This window comes from Myxocyprinus asiaticus, chromosome 31 (assembly GCF_019703515.2).
Source record: "Myxocyprinus asiaticus isolate MX2 ecotype Aquarium Trade chromosome 31, UBuf_Myxa_2, whole genome shotgun sequence".
NCBI classification, from domain to species: domain Eukaryota; kingdom Metazoa; phylum Chordata; class Actinopteri; order Cypriniformes; family Catostomidae; genus Myxocyprinus; species Myxocyprinus asiaticus.
In genome coordinates, this window is record NC_059374.1 from 33,696,789 (window position 1) to 33,710,600 (window position 13,812).

Here is a 13,812-nt window from a genome sequence, read left to right on the forward strand (position 1 = left end):
CAGCCAGGTCTCCTAAGCAACCAAATTGGCCCGGTTGCTAGGGAGGGTAGAGTCACATGGGGTAACCTCCTCGTGGTCGCGATTAGTGTTTCTCTCGTGATAAGAAGCGCGGACTGACTGTCTCAGAAGCGGAGGCAACTGAGACTTGTCCTCCGCCACACAGACTGAGGTGAGTAACCGTGCCACCACGAGGACCTACTAAGTAGTGGGAATTGGGCATTGCAAATTAGGAGAAAAAGGGGGGGGGGGATAAAAAAACAAAACAAAAAAAAAACAAAGAATCTCCCCGAACACTCCTAGAGGAAGGTTAGATTTATCTTAACAATTATTTCCCCAAACTATAGCTAAGTATCTAAACACACACATTTAATCATTCTGTAGGATTGGAAGTATAAAAATAACTATAGGAAGCAAAGTAAATGAACATATAGATAATGAATTAGGAAGAGTGAAGAAAAGACAGAAAGACTGAGATTATTAAAAAAGGATACACACACTGGGCAGGAAGTGTGTCAGGGTTTATATACCAACTCACTCTTAGCATGCCTGTCTCAGCATATTTTACACTCTGTTCACCACCAACACCAAACACACACAAATACCCACATACAAACTCTGCCTACATTAAAGGACAAGAGGCTTAGGGGCTAATCTAGTCTCCACCCTGTTCTCTAGTCTGCCTGCTCAGAGGTGCCATGGTAACTAGACTGCCGAGCAGACCAGCAGCAGATAACAGGCATGAATTGACACAAGTATACAGTGATCTGTAAGTTTTTGATGCCATTTCAGGAGTAGATGTGATATACTACCTTCCCTCATTGATAAGCTCAATGAAAGCCAGGCCAGCGTTCTTCTGTATGGAGTTCTGCCACTCCTGAAAGAAACAGAAACATTTGCATTTCATTAATGGATTGTGGTGATTGCACTGAACTGCAAGTCGCTTTGGATATATGCGCCTGCCCAAGGCATAAATGTACTGTAAATGAAAAATAATTAATTGCTATAAATCTAATTTTGAATTTACTGAGAACCTCTTAATACATATTTTATCCTTTCATAATATAATGCATTCAATATTAATTTTCTGAGTTTCTTATCTTTGTAAAGAAACAAAATGTGTCAATTATATTCTATTGGTCTTCTCATTGATATTAATACTATCGACAGAATGTTTTGCTTGTAAAGGTCATTTAAAGTCACATCTGGATTTGATTATAAATAAATTAGCCATAAATGCTTTTAGCCGGTGTTTTACCAATTACTGATTAAAGTGTTAACTTTGACAGCCCTAGTATTAATCAATGAAAAATCCAAATAATTCTTCAGGGAAAAATGGATTGAAGAATAATACATACAAAAAACATCTGGATGATAATATTTATTCAAATAAAAACCCATGGCATTTAGAATTATCTCTCATATAGTCTGATGTTAAGCCTAAATAAAACATCTAGCAATAGTGATCACAGCTAATTGGATTGCTATGTATTTGAGCAAGCAAAGATGCCTTTGAGGTCACAGATCTGCAATTGAGAGCCAAAGTCATAAAAGCCTGGAACTCGGCCCTGTGCGTGTGCAAGCATCTTTTCTTCCTCTGTGAACAGATGCGTAAACACAGGAGATGTAATTGCAGAATGAAACTGTATCCTCTTGCCTCTTAAACACAGACATTTCCTCCCTGTGAGCAACCAGTGACAGATCACCAAAGACCTCCGTCTTGAGACCAGCCCGCTCACCTCGCCTGGAACATTGCTGAGCCTTAGGGAATGATTCAGGCCCTCCCTCATCCTAATTCTCCCTCTTTCTCTGTCTCTCTCACACACAACATGGGTCTGGAGATGATTAAAATATAGTTTGGGAGTCTTGCTGCTCACTATGGGAAATTCTCCCTGGTTCTACTGTTTGCTCTCAAAGGTACAAGTTAGGGGGGGAAGAGCATGAGAAGGGTTAGAGTTCAAAAGGAAAGAGGGCAAAAGAAAAGCGTGGGCCTGCGGGTGAGGGATCAGGGTGAGAGGAGAGCTGCTGGGATGCCAAGGCATTGGTATGAACGATGCCCTCAGTGATGACTGGGAAATCTTAGAAATGCGGCGTCTCTTGCTGTATGCCACATAGATTGATTAAACAATGCATTTTGGAGGTTTTGTCTAGTAACGTATAAGCTATTTTCAGGTACAGTATTAAGCCGCAGAGCACAGCTGAAAATCTCATATTACTATTTAAAAAATAAATAACAATAAAATAAAATAACTTATGCCAAAAAACAAAAATCAAATAAAAAACATATTTAAGGAGAAGTGTTTATATAAATATACACTTACTGACCACTTTATTAGGAATACCTGTACACCTACTTATTCATGCAATTATCTAATCAGCCAATCGTGTGGCAGCAGTGCTATGCAAAACATCATTCAGATACGGGTCAGGAGCTTCAGTTAATGTTCACATCAACCATCAGAATGGGGAAAATGTGATCTCAATGATTTTGATCATGGCATAATTGTTGGTGCCAGACAGGCTGGTTTGAGTATTTCTGTAAATGCTGATCTCCTGGGATTTTTACGCACAACAATCTCTATAGTTACTCAGAATGGTGCCAGAAATATCCAGTGAGCGGAAATTCTGCGGATAGAAACAACTTGTGGATGAGAGAGGTCAACGGAGAATGGCCAGACTGGTTCAAGCTGCCAGAAAGGCTACGGTAATTCAGATAACCACTCTGTACAATTGTAGTGAGCAGAATAGCATCTCAGAATGCACAACAGGTCAAACCTTGAATTGGATAGGCTACAACAGCAGAAGACCATGTCGGGCACAATATTAGAACCATAGTGTTCCTACTAAAGTGCTCAGTGAGTGTATATGTGTATATATATATATATATATATATATATATATATATATATATATATATATATATATATATATATATATATATATACATATATATAAACTACCGGACAAAAGTTTTGAAACACTTGACTGAAATGTTTCTCATGATCTTAAAAATCTTTTAATCTGAAGGTGTATGATTAAATGTTTGAAATTAGTTTTGTAGACAAAAATATAATTGTGCCAACAAATTAATTTATTTCATTATAAAACTAAAATTGTATAATAATAATTAAAAAAAAAAAGTTTTAGAAATTGATGACTTGGATCAAATAATAAAGAAAAGCAGCCAATAAGTGCCCAACATAGATGAGAACTCCTTCAATACTGTTTAAAAAGCATCCCAGGGTGATAACTCAAGAAGTTGGTTGAGAAAATGTCAAGAGTACATGTCTGCAAATTCTAGGCAAAGGGTGACTACTCTGAAGATGCTAAAATATAACACAGTTTTATTTATTTTGGATTTTGTTTAGTCACAGCATAATTCCCATAGTTCCATAGTTCCCATGTTATTCCATAGTTTTGATGACTTTACTATTATTCTAAAATGTGAAAAAAAGAAAAAAAAGAAATAATAATTAATAATAATAATAATAATAATAATAATATATAAAGAATGAGTGTTTCAAAACTTTTGACCGGTAGTGTGTGTGTGTGTATGTATATATATATATATATATATATATATATATATATATATATATATATATATGTGTGTATGCATACATACATACACACATACAGCTCTGGAAAACCACTGCAAAATTATCAGTTTCTCTGGATTTACTATTTATAGGAATGTGTTTGAGTAAAATTAACATTTTATTTTATTCTATAAAGTACTGACAACATTTCTCCCACATTCCAAATAAAAATATCGGCATTTAGAGCATTTATTTGCAGAAAATTACAATTGGTCAAAATAACAAAAAAGATGGCGTGTTTTCAGACCTCGAATAATGCAAAGAAAACAAGTTCATGTATTGTTTTTTTTCACCCAATTTGGAATGCCCAATTTCCAATGCACTTTTAAGTCCTCATGGTCACATAGTGATTTGCCTCAATCCGGGTGCCGGAGGATGAATCCCAGCTGCCTCTGCGTCTGAGACTGCCAACCCACGCATCTTATCATGTAGTTTGATGTGTGTGTTGCCACGGAGACATAGCATGTGTGGAGGCTTCATGCCATCCACCATGGCATCCATGCACAACTCACCACACGCCCCACTGAGAACGAACCACATTACAGCAACCATGAGGAGGTTACCCCATGTGACTCTACCCACCCTAGCAACTGGGCCAATTTGGTTGCTTTGGAGCCCTGGCTGGAGTTACTCAGCACACCCTGGGATTTGAACTAGTGAGCTAGCGAGCTCCAGGGGTGGTAGCCAGCATCTTTTACCACTGAGCTACCCAGGACCCCCATTCAGATTTACTTTTTAAAAACACAATACTAATGTTTTAACTTAGGGAGAGTTCAGAAATCAATATTTGGTGGAATAACACTGATTTTCAATCACAGCTTTAATGCGTCTTGGCATGCTCTCCACCAGTCTTTCACATTGATGTTGGGTGACTTTATGCAACTGCTGGCGCAAAAATTCAAGCAGCTCAGCTTTCTTTGATAGCTTGCGGCCATCCATCTTTCTCTTCCAGATCACATTCCAGAGGTTTTCAATGGGGTTCAGGTCTGGAGATTGGGCTGGCCATGACAGGGTCTTGATCCGGTGGTCCTCCTTCCACAACTTGATTGACCTGGCTGTGTGGCATGGAGCATTGTCCTGCTGGTAAAAACAATCCTCAGAGTTGGGGAACATTATCAGAGCAGTAGAAAGCAAGTTTTCTTCCAGGATAACCTTGTACGTGGCTTGATTCATGCATCCTTCACAAAGACAAATTTGCCCAATTCCAGCCTTGCTGAAGACCCTCAGATCATCACTGATCCTCCACCTGGTCATCAATTGGTTAAACGGAGACCTGGAGAGGCCTTTAAGCCAGTGTCTCACACCCACTGTGAAATTAGGTGGAGGATTGGCTATGATCTGGGGGTGCTTCAGCAAGGCTGGAATCAGGCAGATTCTTCTTTGTGAAGGACACATAAGTCCTGTAAGATGCGAGGTGGGGCCTCCATGGATCAGACTTGTCAAGCACATCCCATAGATGCTCATTCAGATTGAGATCTGGGGAATTTGAAGGCCAAGTCAACTCCTTGAACTCTTTTTCACGTTCCTCAAACCATTCCTGAACAACTTTTGCAGTGTGGCAGGGTGCATTATCTTGCTGAAAGAGGCAACTGCCATCAGGGAATACCATTGCCATGAAGGGGTGTACGTGGTCTACAACAATATTTAGGTAGGTGGTACGTGTCAAAGTAACATCCACATGAATGCCAGGACCCAAGGATTCCCAGCAGAACATTGCCCAGAGCATCACACTGCCTCCGCCGGCCTGCCTTCTTCCCATGGTGCATCCTGCTGCCATCTCTTCCCCAGGTAAACGACACACACGCACCCGGCCGTCCACATGATCTAAAAGAAAACGTGATTCATCAGACCAGGCCACCTTCTTCTATTGCTCCATTTTCCATTTCTGATTCTCACGTGCCCATTGTAGGCACTTTCAGCAATGGACAGGGGTCAGCATGGGCACTCTGACCGGTCTGTGGCTACGCAGCCCCATACGCAACAAGCTGTGATGCGCTGTGTGTTCTGACACCTTTCTATCATGGCCAGAATTAAGTTTTCAGCAATTTGTGCTACAGAAGCTCTTCTGTGGGATTGGACCAGACGGGCTAGCCTTCACTTCCCACGCATATCAATGAGCTTTGTGCGCCCATGACCCTGTCACCGGTTCACAGGTTGTCCTTCCTTGGACCACTTTTGGTAGGTACTAACCACTGCATACCAGGAACACCCCACAAGACCTGCTGTTTTGTAGATGCTCCGACTCAGTTGTCTAGTCATCACTATTTGGCCCTTGTCAGAGTTGCTCAGATCCTTACGCTTGCCCATTTTTCCTGCTTCCAACACATGAAATTTAAGAACTGACTGTTCACTTGCTGCCTAATATATGCCACCCCTTGACAGGTGCCATTGTAACGATATAATAAATGTTATTCACTTCACCTTTCAGTGGTTTTAATGTTGTGGCTGATCAGTGTGTGTATATATATATATATATATATATATATATATATATATATATATATATATATATATATATATGAGAGAAAGTCGCATGCTCCCCCACGCTCGAAACCTTAATGCGGACCTGCTTGTAATGCACATTTTAATTACCACAGAAGCAAGTCATATTTTAACTTATCACCAAAACACAGAATGAGATGTTTTTGTTCAAAGTTTGACACTGGTGTTGACGCTCTGACATAAATCATTAAAGCAGCTTCAAGACTGCTGTAACAAAGCGGATAACCACAGTCTACAGGCAGATTAATATTGTGGAGGATGAGAGTACAAGAGATTTAATGCACGTTGCAATGAATACGCAACCTATGGGGAAACTAGTTCTTTCAATTAGTCAACCTCCCATTTAGACTTTGGGAAATGTTTAATGTTACTCGAATTGTTGGTATTTTACTGCATTTCTTGTAGAAGGCTTTGATTGGAAAAGGTTAATAAAACATTATATTGTTACATATTGTTCCCTATCTGTCACTCACTCGACGTTGTGTCGATGTAGTGACACTGGGGGTCAATCTTGGAAGCCCCAAACACCTCTGCTTTTTGAAAAAAGGCCAATGGGAATTGGCAAGTGGAATTTGCATGCCACTCCCCCAGACATACGGGTATAAAAGGAGCTGGTATGCAACCGCTCATTCAGATTTTCTCTTCGGAGCCGAGCGGTTGTGTTCAGCAAGCTGAATTACTCTGCCAATCCATTCACCTCGAAAAGCTGTTGGATTTACGGCGCATTACAGCGGCTTCTCCCCCCCTTGCACTGGTGAAGTGCAGAGAATGCCCCTGGGCGCTTCAGCAGCTAAAAGAGTATATTCTTCCTACTAAAAGAGTAGCATTAATGGAGAGCGTCTTTTTAAAGATGCCTCTCCGTTTATGTGTATTTCCTGGTTGCAGTCGTTGCCTCTCCCCTTCTGATGGCCAAGATCGCGGTCTTACATGCTTGGGTGCTGCCCACACGGAGACAGCGTTCGTGGACAGGTCATGTTCTCACTGCGAGAGCGTGACCATGGCAACGCTGCGGTCATAGTTTTTCCTTCATTAGAGGGAAAGACCACCCCAGCGGCTCCCCACCTCAGTCCTTCTACCCACAGGTTTGAGGCCGCGTCAGTTAGCACAGGGGGTGATTTGGGGACCCCAATGGGAGCCACTCCGCCGGGTAACTCACCACGGACCTCCCATTCGCCAGTACGTTCGTTTGCCCCACTGGGATGAGACTGCCGGCTCGTTTCAGGGCGAGTTCGTGATCTCATTTCAGCGCTCGCGAAGTGGATGAGCTCTCAATTGCAGCATCGGAGAGCGGGCTGTCCAGTCTGACGCTGAGGACTCTACTGGGCTCCCACCTTTGGGTGTGGTCGCCCAGTTGCAGCCTGATGCGCAGCTGGCAGCCATGCTTGCCCAGGCGGCTGCGTGTGTCAGGCTGGAGTGGAACCCTCCACCCCCCTGAACCCTCGCAGCCTAATGATTGGTTCCTGAGCCCGGCCCCTTTCTTCCTGGAGGTGCATGAGGAGCTCACAAGGTCATGGCGGGCACCTTTCACTGCCTGGACCCGGTCTCTGAGCTCCTCCGCTCTCACTACCCTCAATGGTGGGGCTGCCAGGGAGTACTCGGAGATCCCCAAGGTGGATAAAGCGGTTGCGTTGCACCTGTGCCCACAAAACGCCGCCACCTGGCGGGGCCGCCTGAAACCCCCGTCCAGCGCCTGTAAGGTTATGTCGTCTCTGGCGACTAAGGCCTGTGGTGCCGCTGGACAGGCCGCCTCCGCCCTGCACACCATGGCTCTCCTGCAAGTCCACAAAGCCAAGGCGATAAGAGAACTGCGCAAGGGTAGTTCTGACCCGGGATTGATGCAGGAGCTGCGCTCGGCAACCAACCTTGCTCTCCGGGCGACAAAGGTCATGGTGCGGTCTCTCGGGCAGGCGATGTCCACCCTGGTGGTCCAGGAGCACCACCAATAGCTCAACACGGTCGAGATGAGAGAGGATGACAAGGCACGGTTCCTTGACGCCCCCATTTCCCAGGTCAGCCTGTTCGGTGACACCGTCGAGGACTTTACCCAGCAGTTCTCGGTGGTGAAGAAGCAGACGGAGGCTATACAGCACATCCTGCCCCAGCGTGGCTCAAGACCCCGCACCCCATCTGCTCGTCGCCAAGGGCGTTCTCCTGTAGCAACAGCACCAGCAACAGTGAGCCTACATGCACAGACTCTGTGCAAGGTCAGGGAGGACAAGGAGCAAGTCATCCTAGTAGCACCCTACTGGCCCAGACATGGTTCTCGGACCTCATGCTCCTCGCAACAGCCCCCCCCCACCCCCGGGAAAGAAGGACCTTCTTTCTCTGGGACGGGTCACCGACCAGACCTCTGGAATCTCCTGCGGTGGTAGACACGATCACTCAGGCTAGGGCTCCCTCTACGAGGCGCCTGTATGCCTTGAATTGGCATCTGTTCGCTAAGTGGTGTTCTTCCCGACGCGAAGACCCCCAGAGATACGTAGTCGGATCGGTACTTTCCTTCCTGAAGGAGAGGCTGGAGGGGCGGCTGTCCCCCTCCACCTTTAAGGTGTATGTGGCTGCCATTTCGGCACATCACAATGCAGTGAATGGTAAGCATTTGGAAAAGCACGACTTGAACATCAGGTTCCTGAGAGGCACTAGGAGGTTGAATCCCTCCAGACTATGCCTCATCCCCTCGTGGGACCTCTCTGTAGTCCTTCGGGGTCTACGGGGAACTCCTTTTGAGCCCCTGGAGTCAGTTGAGCTTAAGGCACTCTCTTTGAAGACTGCCCTCCTGACTGTGCTCACTTCCATCAAGAGGGTAGGGGACCTGCAGTCATTCTCTGTCAGCAAATAGTGCCTGAAGTTCGGTCTGGGTTACTCTTACGTGATCCTGAGACCCCGACCGGGCTATGTGCCCAAGGTTCCCACGACCTCTTTTAGGGATCAGGTGGTAAACCTGCAAGCGCTGCCCCAGGAGGAGGCAGACCCAGCCTTGGCGTTGCTGTGTCCGGTGCGTGTTTTATGCATCTATTTGGATCGCACGCAGAGCTTTAGAAGCTCCGAGCAGCTCTTTGTCTGGTTTGGTGGACAGCGGAAAGGAAGCGCTGTCTCCAAACAGAGGATCGCCCACTGGGTCGTTGACGCCATCGTGATGGCATATCACGCTCAGGACGTGCCACCCCCCGTGGGGTTATGAGCCCACTCTACTAGAAGTGTATTGGCCTCCTGGGCCCTGACCAGTGGTGCCTCTTTGGCAGATATCTGCAGAGCAGCGGGCTGGGCAACACCCAACACCTTTGCGAGGTTCTACAATCTCCGGGTTGAGCCGGTTTCGTCCCGTGTATTGTCAGGTACAAGCAGGTAAGTTCCGGGACAGCTGGCCGGGTGTACCATTTGCGCATAGCGCCTTTCCCCTCCCTTGAGGTGAAGACGTGTGCTTTTGACTCCTAGTTGTGTTCACAAGCTGTGATCCCTGGATGAGTTTCCTCCTTAGCCCTGTGGCAGACGAGTTTGCGGAGAAACTCGCTGCTGGCCCAGTACATGTGCTAATTAGGCCCTGTACTTGGGTAGGTGCTCCACATGTGCTGGTTCCTCGTAGGTGACCCCATGTTATATCTTCCGCTAAATCGTTTCCCTGTCGGTAAACTGCATCTTCCTTGTGCAGAGGCCCCTCTGCCCCCGGTCACCATGTTTGTAGAAACTCCTCACCCCTCGGGATAGGACCTACCATGCGACTTCTCCACATGACATACTTCCGACAAGACTCGGTAAGACCATGTGACGTATTTCCACTCAAAATACCCCCCCCCCCTCTCTGGGCGGGGTGTGGTCTCCGTGGTGTCTTCCCCTTGGGAGTGACACCCACCCCCCCCGACGTAGACATTAATGGCACCCAGTCAGTTAACAAATTTCACTCTTTTTGGGGAGAAAAAAAGAGGAAAAGAGGCCACGGCTGGGCTAGCCTGTCCCTATTTGTTGGGCAGTTGACTTGTACCCGAAGGACCATTCGACGCTCATAAGAGCGTTGGTGGAGGTTACGTGATGACCTGGTGCGTTGGCTACGAGGCACACAGCGGTCTGCCCGTCTCGCACCGCCAGTCAACGTAACACAGTTCAGATAGATGTGGCGTTTTGTATAGGGACCCCTAGTGTCACTACATCGACACAACGTCGAGTGAGTGACAGATAGGGAACGTCCTGGTTACTTTCGTAACCTCCGTTCCCTGATGGAAGGAACGAGATGTTGTGTTCCTCTTGCCACAACACTGAACTACCCGCTGAAATGGCCGGGACCTTGTCTCGGCTCCTCAGCACAAAACCTGAATGAGTGGATGCATACCAGCTCCTTTTATACCCGTATGTCCGGGGGAGTGGCCTGCAAATTTCACTCGCCAATTCCCATTGGCCTTTTTTCAAAAAGCAGAGGTGTTTGGAGCTCCCAAGAGTGACCCCTAGTGTCACTACATCGACACAACGTCTCGTTCCCTCCATCAGGGAACGAAAGTAACCAGAACGTTTTGTTTTGTTACTCATAATTATGAATTCAGAAGTGGAAAGTCAGATAATTCCGATAGCACATGAAGGCAGCATTCCCATTTAAGGTAACCCATCTGAAGTTTGATTACCGCTAAAAGTGTAAACACTGTGGTGCCATCAAAACCTGTTTTAAAACAATTCCATTTGATGACACAAGTAGTGTAAAAATTCCACCCTTCAATTTCAAATGTTGAAAAATTCAACACAAAAAATCTGTTCAAATTTTAAAATACTGACTCAAATAATAAGATTAATTTTGAGACAAACAAGCACAAACAAATGCACAAATGAGCATCCTCACTACTACCCCTCACTGAGCCAGAGAAAGACAACACTGAGGCGCATCTGGTCTCCAAATGTTGTAACTGACCCAATATGCCTCTATTTCTCTGTCTTTCTCCTCCACTCTCTTTTCACTCCAATATTCATATACTGTACTCTGCAGTCAGTCAGTTCCTCACTTGGGATCAGACTTCCTCAGCTCAGTGCTTCTTCACTAGTCTCTGTTCAAGTACAGCAGCACTCACGTGACAAAAATAAATAAGGAAATATATGGGGGGACAACACTGGCCTGCCAAGAAAATGACATCAGCCTTCTCCAAGACACCCGAGCCAAGCACTGGTCCACAGTCTTTTCTCAAGTAGCCTTCACACTTGAAACAAGGCACTGTAGAACACTTCTTTGTGCCATTTTTTTTTCTCTTTCTCTGTATTCCCCCTCAAGCTGGGAAAAAAGGTCCCCCGGGGCAATGTGGGTGTGATTGTGGGGGGATTTTGGGGCTCAGACAAATATGCCGCCCATGTGATGTGCATTAGCTAAGACATGTTCCTCCAGAAGATGGTAATACGATCTATCATGTAAAAGAGGAGAGCACATCCGGACTGTCATTACAAGCAAGGGGAGCTTATACTGAGAAAAGCTGACACCGTGGGTTTGGAGAATTTTTCTGAAGTGGTTTAGCGCTGGATTTCCACACTTTGAGTGTCTGGTCCAGGATCTGTGGTGGACATGGATGCTGAATGTTTCTCATGGGAACTTCACCTTTTAGAGGATTTCAAGTAAATTAGGACCTGTTTTGCATTCAGCGGATCCAAACAGTATTTGTACACTTACACCACAGTTAAAACAAATTTAAAACTGTCTTTACACACACATTTACACAAATGTTTCAAGCTAAATATTTCACAAAAAGATTTGTTAAGTGATTTCAAGCTCGATTACACTTCCTAGCATCATCTAGCACTCTGCGTATGCATCAAGCACTAGAAACTGTAATCGAGCTTGAAATAATGATCGTGCCAAGAGACTGCAATGGAAAAATGTACAGTAAAAATGAATTACATTTTAGTCTGTTCTCACCCAAAAGCAAGTGGGTATCTTCAGAAGACATGAATTAAACCACTGGAGTTTTACGGATTATTTTTATGCTGCCTTTATGTGCTTTTTAGAGCTTCAAATTATTACACCCCATTCACTTGCATTGTATGGACCTACAGAGCAGAAATATTCTTCTAAAAACGAAAGTCAGTCACACACATCTGAGATGGCATGAGGGTGATTTTTTTTTTTTTTTTTTTGGTGAACTATTCCTTTAAGTGTTCAAAAGTGTCCAAATGTATTTTGGGGCCACTGTACTTCCTTTATTCACGTAATGGGATGAGAATATTTAAAATGTATATGCAAGGAAAAATCTACAGTCAGCTGGTCATTATCACTTAATAAATGTAGACAGCGTGGTCAGGACACAGAGGGCAGGGGTCTTGTATCACCCTGAATGGGTTTATTTTGTAATAATGACAAGCTGACAGTAGATTACCCTGCTTATTACATGGCTACTTACCAAATAAATAATGACATTGAAAATGATGTTATTATGTGAAAAGAGATCATGGAGTTTTCATCCACCTCTGGTTTTCATTGGAGTTAGTTCATACTGTAATTTACTGTGACTGTCTGACTACTCATTATGCATATTATTACAATACTTCTTGCCAATAGATAAAAAATGGAAATGTTGATTTGAGCTGAAATTACATTATTATGTGAGATGAAAGAGACAATAGTCTCCAGAAACAGCAGAATTCCACCTCGGGTTTGCGTCGTAGTTGTGCTGCATCCAGGGACAAAGCAATAGGTTCTCTCATTTCTCACATGAATAGAATGGATTGTTTGACAAATCACCTGCTTGCTTCAGTGAAAACTCAAATGCACACTTGTTTCGAAGTCAAGAACTTAATTTCACTCAAACTCCAATAATTTTTCAACCCACTCCTCCAAGTTCCAGTCACAGCTGTCAAGCACTTCTGTCAAAGCTGCCTTCCAAAACGTACCCAGCTGAGAACACAGTCATTAGCCAAATATCCCAGAAGAGCTTCAATGTAACTCTTACGCTTAAGTTGTGCACCCCAGCCAGCCAGTCCCCCCCCCCCCCCCGATCTTTGTAACTCACTAAGCTTAATGGCTCTTGAGAATTTGCAGCATCTCAATTCGACCTGTCAAGAGACAGAGGGAGCCCTTTTGCTTTTATCTGCTCAGCGCTGCTCCCGACATCTGGAGGCCTTCCATCGGTAAATCTCTCCAGCTCCGAGCTAGATTCTTTATGTATGTTTAAGCTGTTACACGAAACAGACCCGCCTGACCTCTGCCGCACCCGCTGCCACTTGACTGGACAGAGACACCGGCTGTCTGCGGCCTTAGACGAATAGTGCTGATTAGGAGGCATAAATATAAAAAGTGCAAGATGATTATCGCTAATTTATTCATAAAAATGACAGTTTGAAAAACAGAACAGGGCAAAAGGGTCACGAGACATGAACGTCCCGCTGTCTAGGTGCATTTGTGCGGAGAAGAGGAAAAGCTTGAGGTTGTTGGAATCACAACAAGGACATCTTTGCCGCAACATGGTTCGTTTTTAGAGGTATGAAGATGTAAACTGTGTTCAAATGTGCACCAAGCATACATTAATTCAAAAAGGCTTCATAGTGGTGACTATAGGTTAGAAGATTAGGATTGAACTTGGTCCCAGCATCTCACATGGATTCTTCAATATCAGTGAGGTTAAAGCAATTTTTTTCCCCAACCTTATTTGTCTTAGGTACCCCTACAGCCCCATCAGTAAGGCCCCTCATCGACTCCGAAACAAAAATGTGTTTAAAAATATACACACCTAAAAGTGAAAATTCTGTCATTATT

General features: G+C 44.6%; 1 protein-coding gene across 1 annotated transcript in view; it reads right to left on the minus strand.

The window, feature by feature from the left end:
- LOC127422243 (neurobeachin-like) overlaps nt 1-13,812 on the minus strand; it is a 382,851-nt gene that overhangs the window by 158,381 nt on the left and 210,658 nt on the right. Inside the window, exon 34 of the mRNA XM_051665603.1 lies at nt 810-874. Within this exon, the coding sequence (XP_051521563.1) occupies nt 810-874 (65 nt within the window). The remainder of the gene's footprint in view (nt 1-809; nt 875-13,812) is intronic.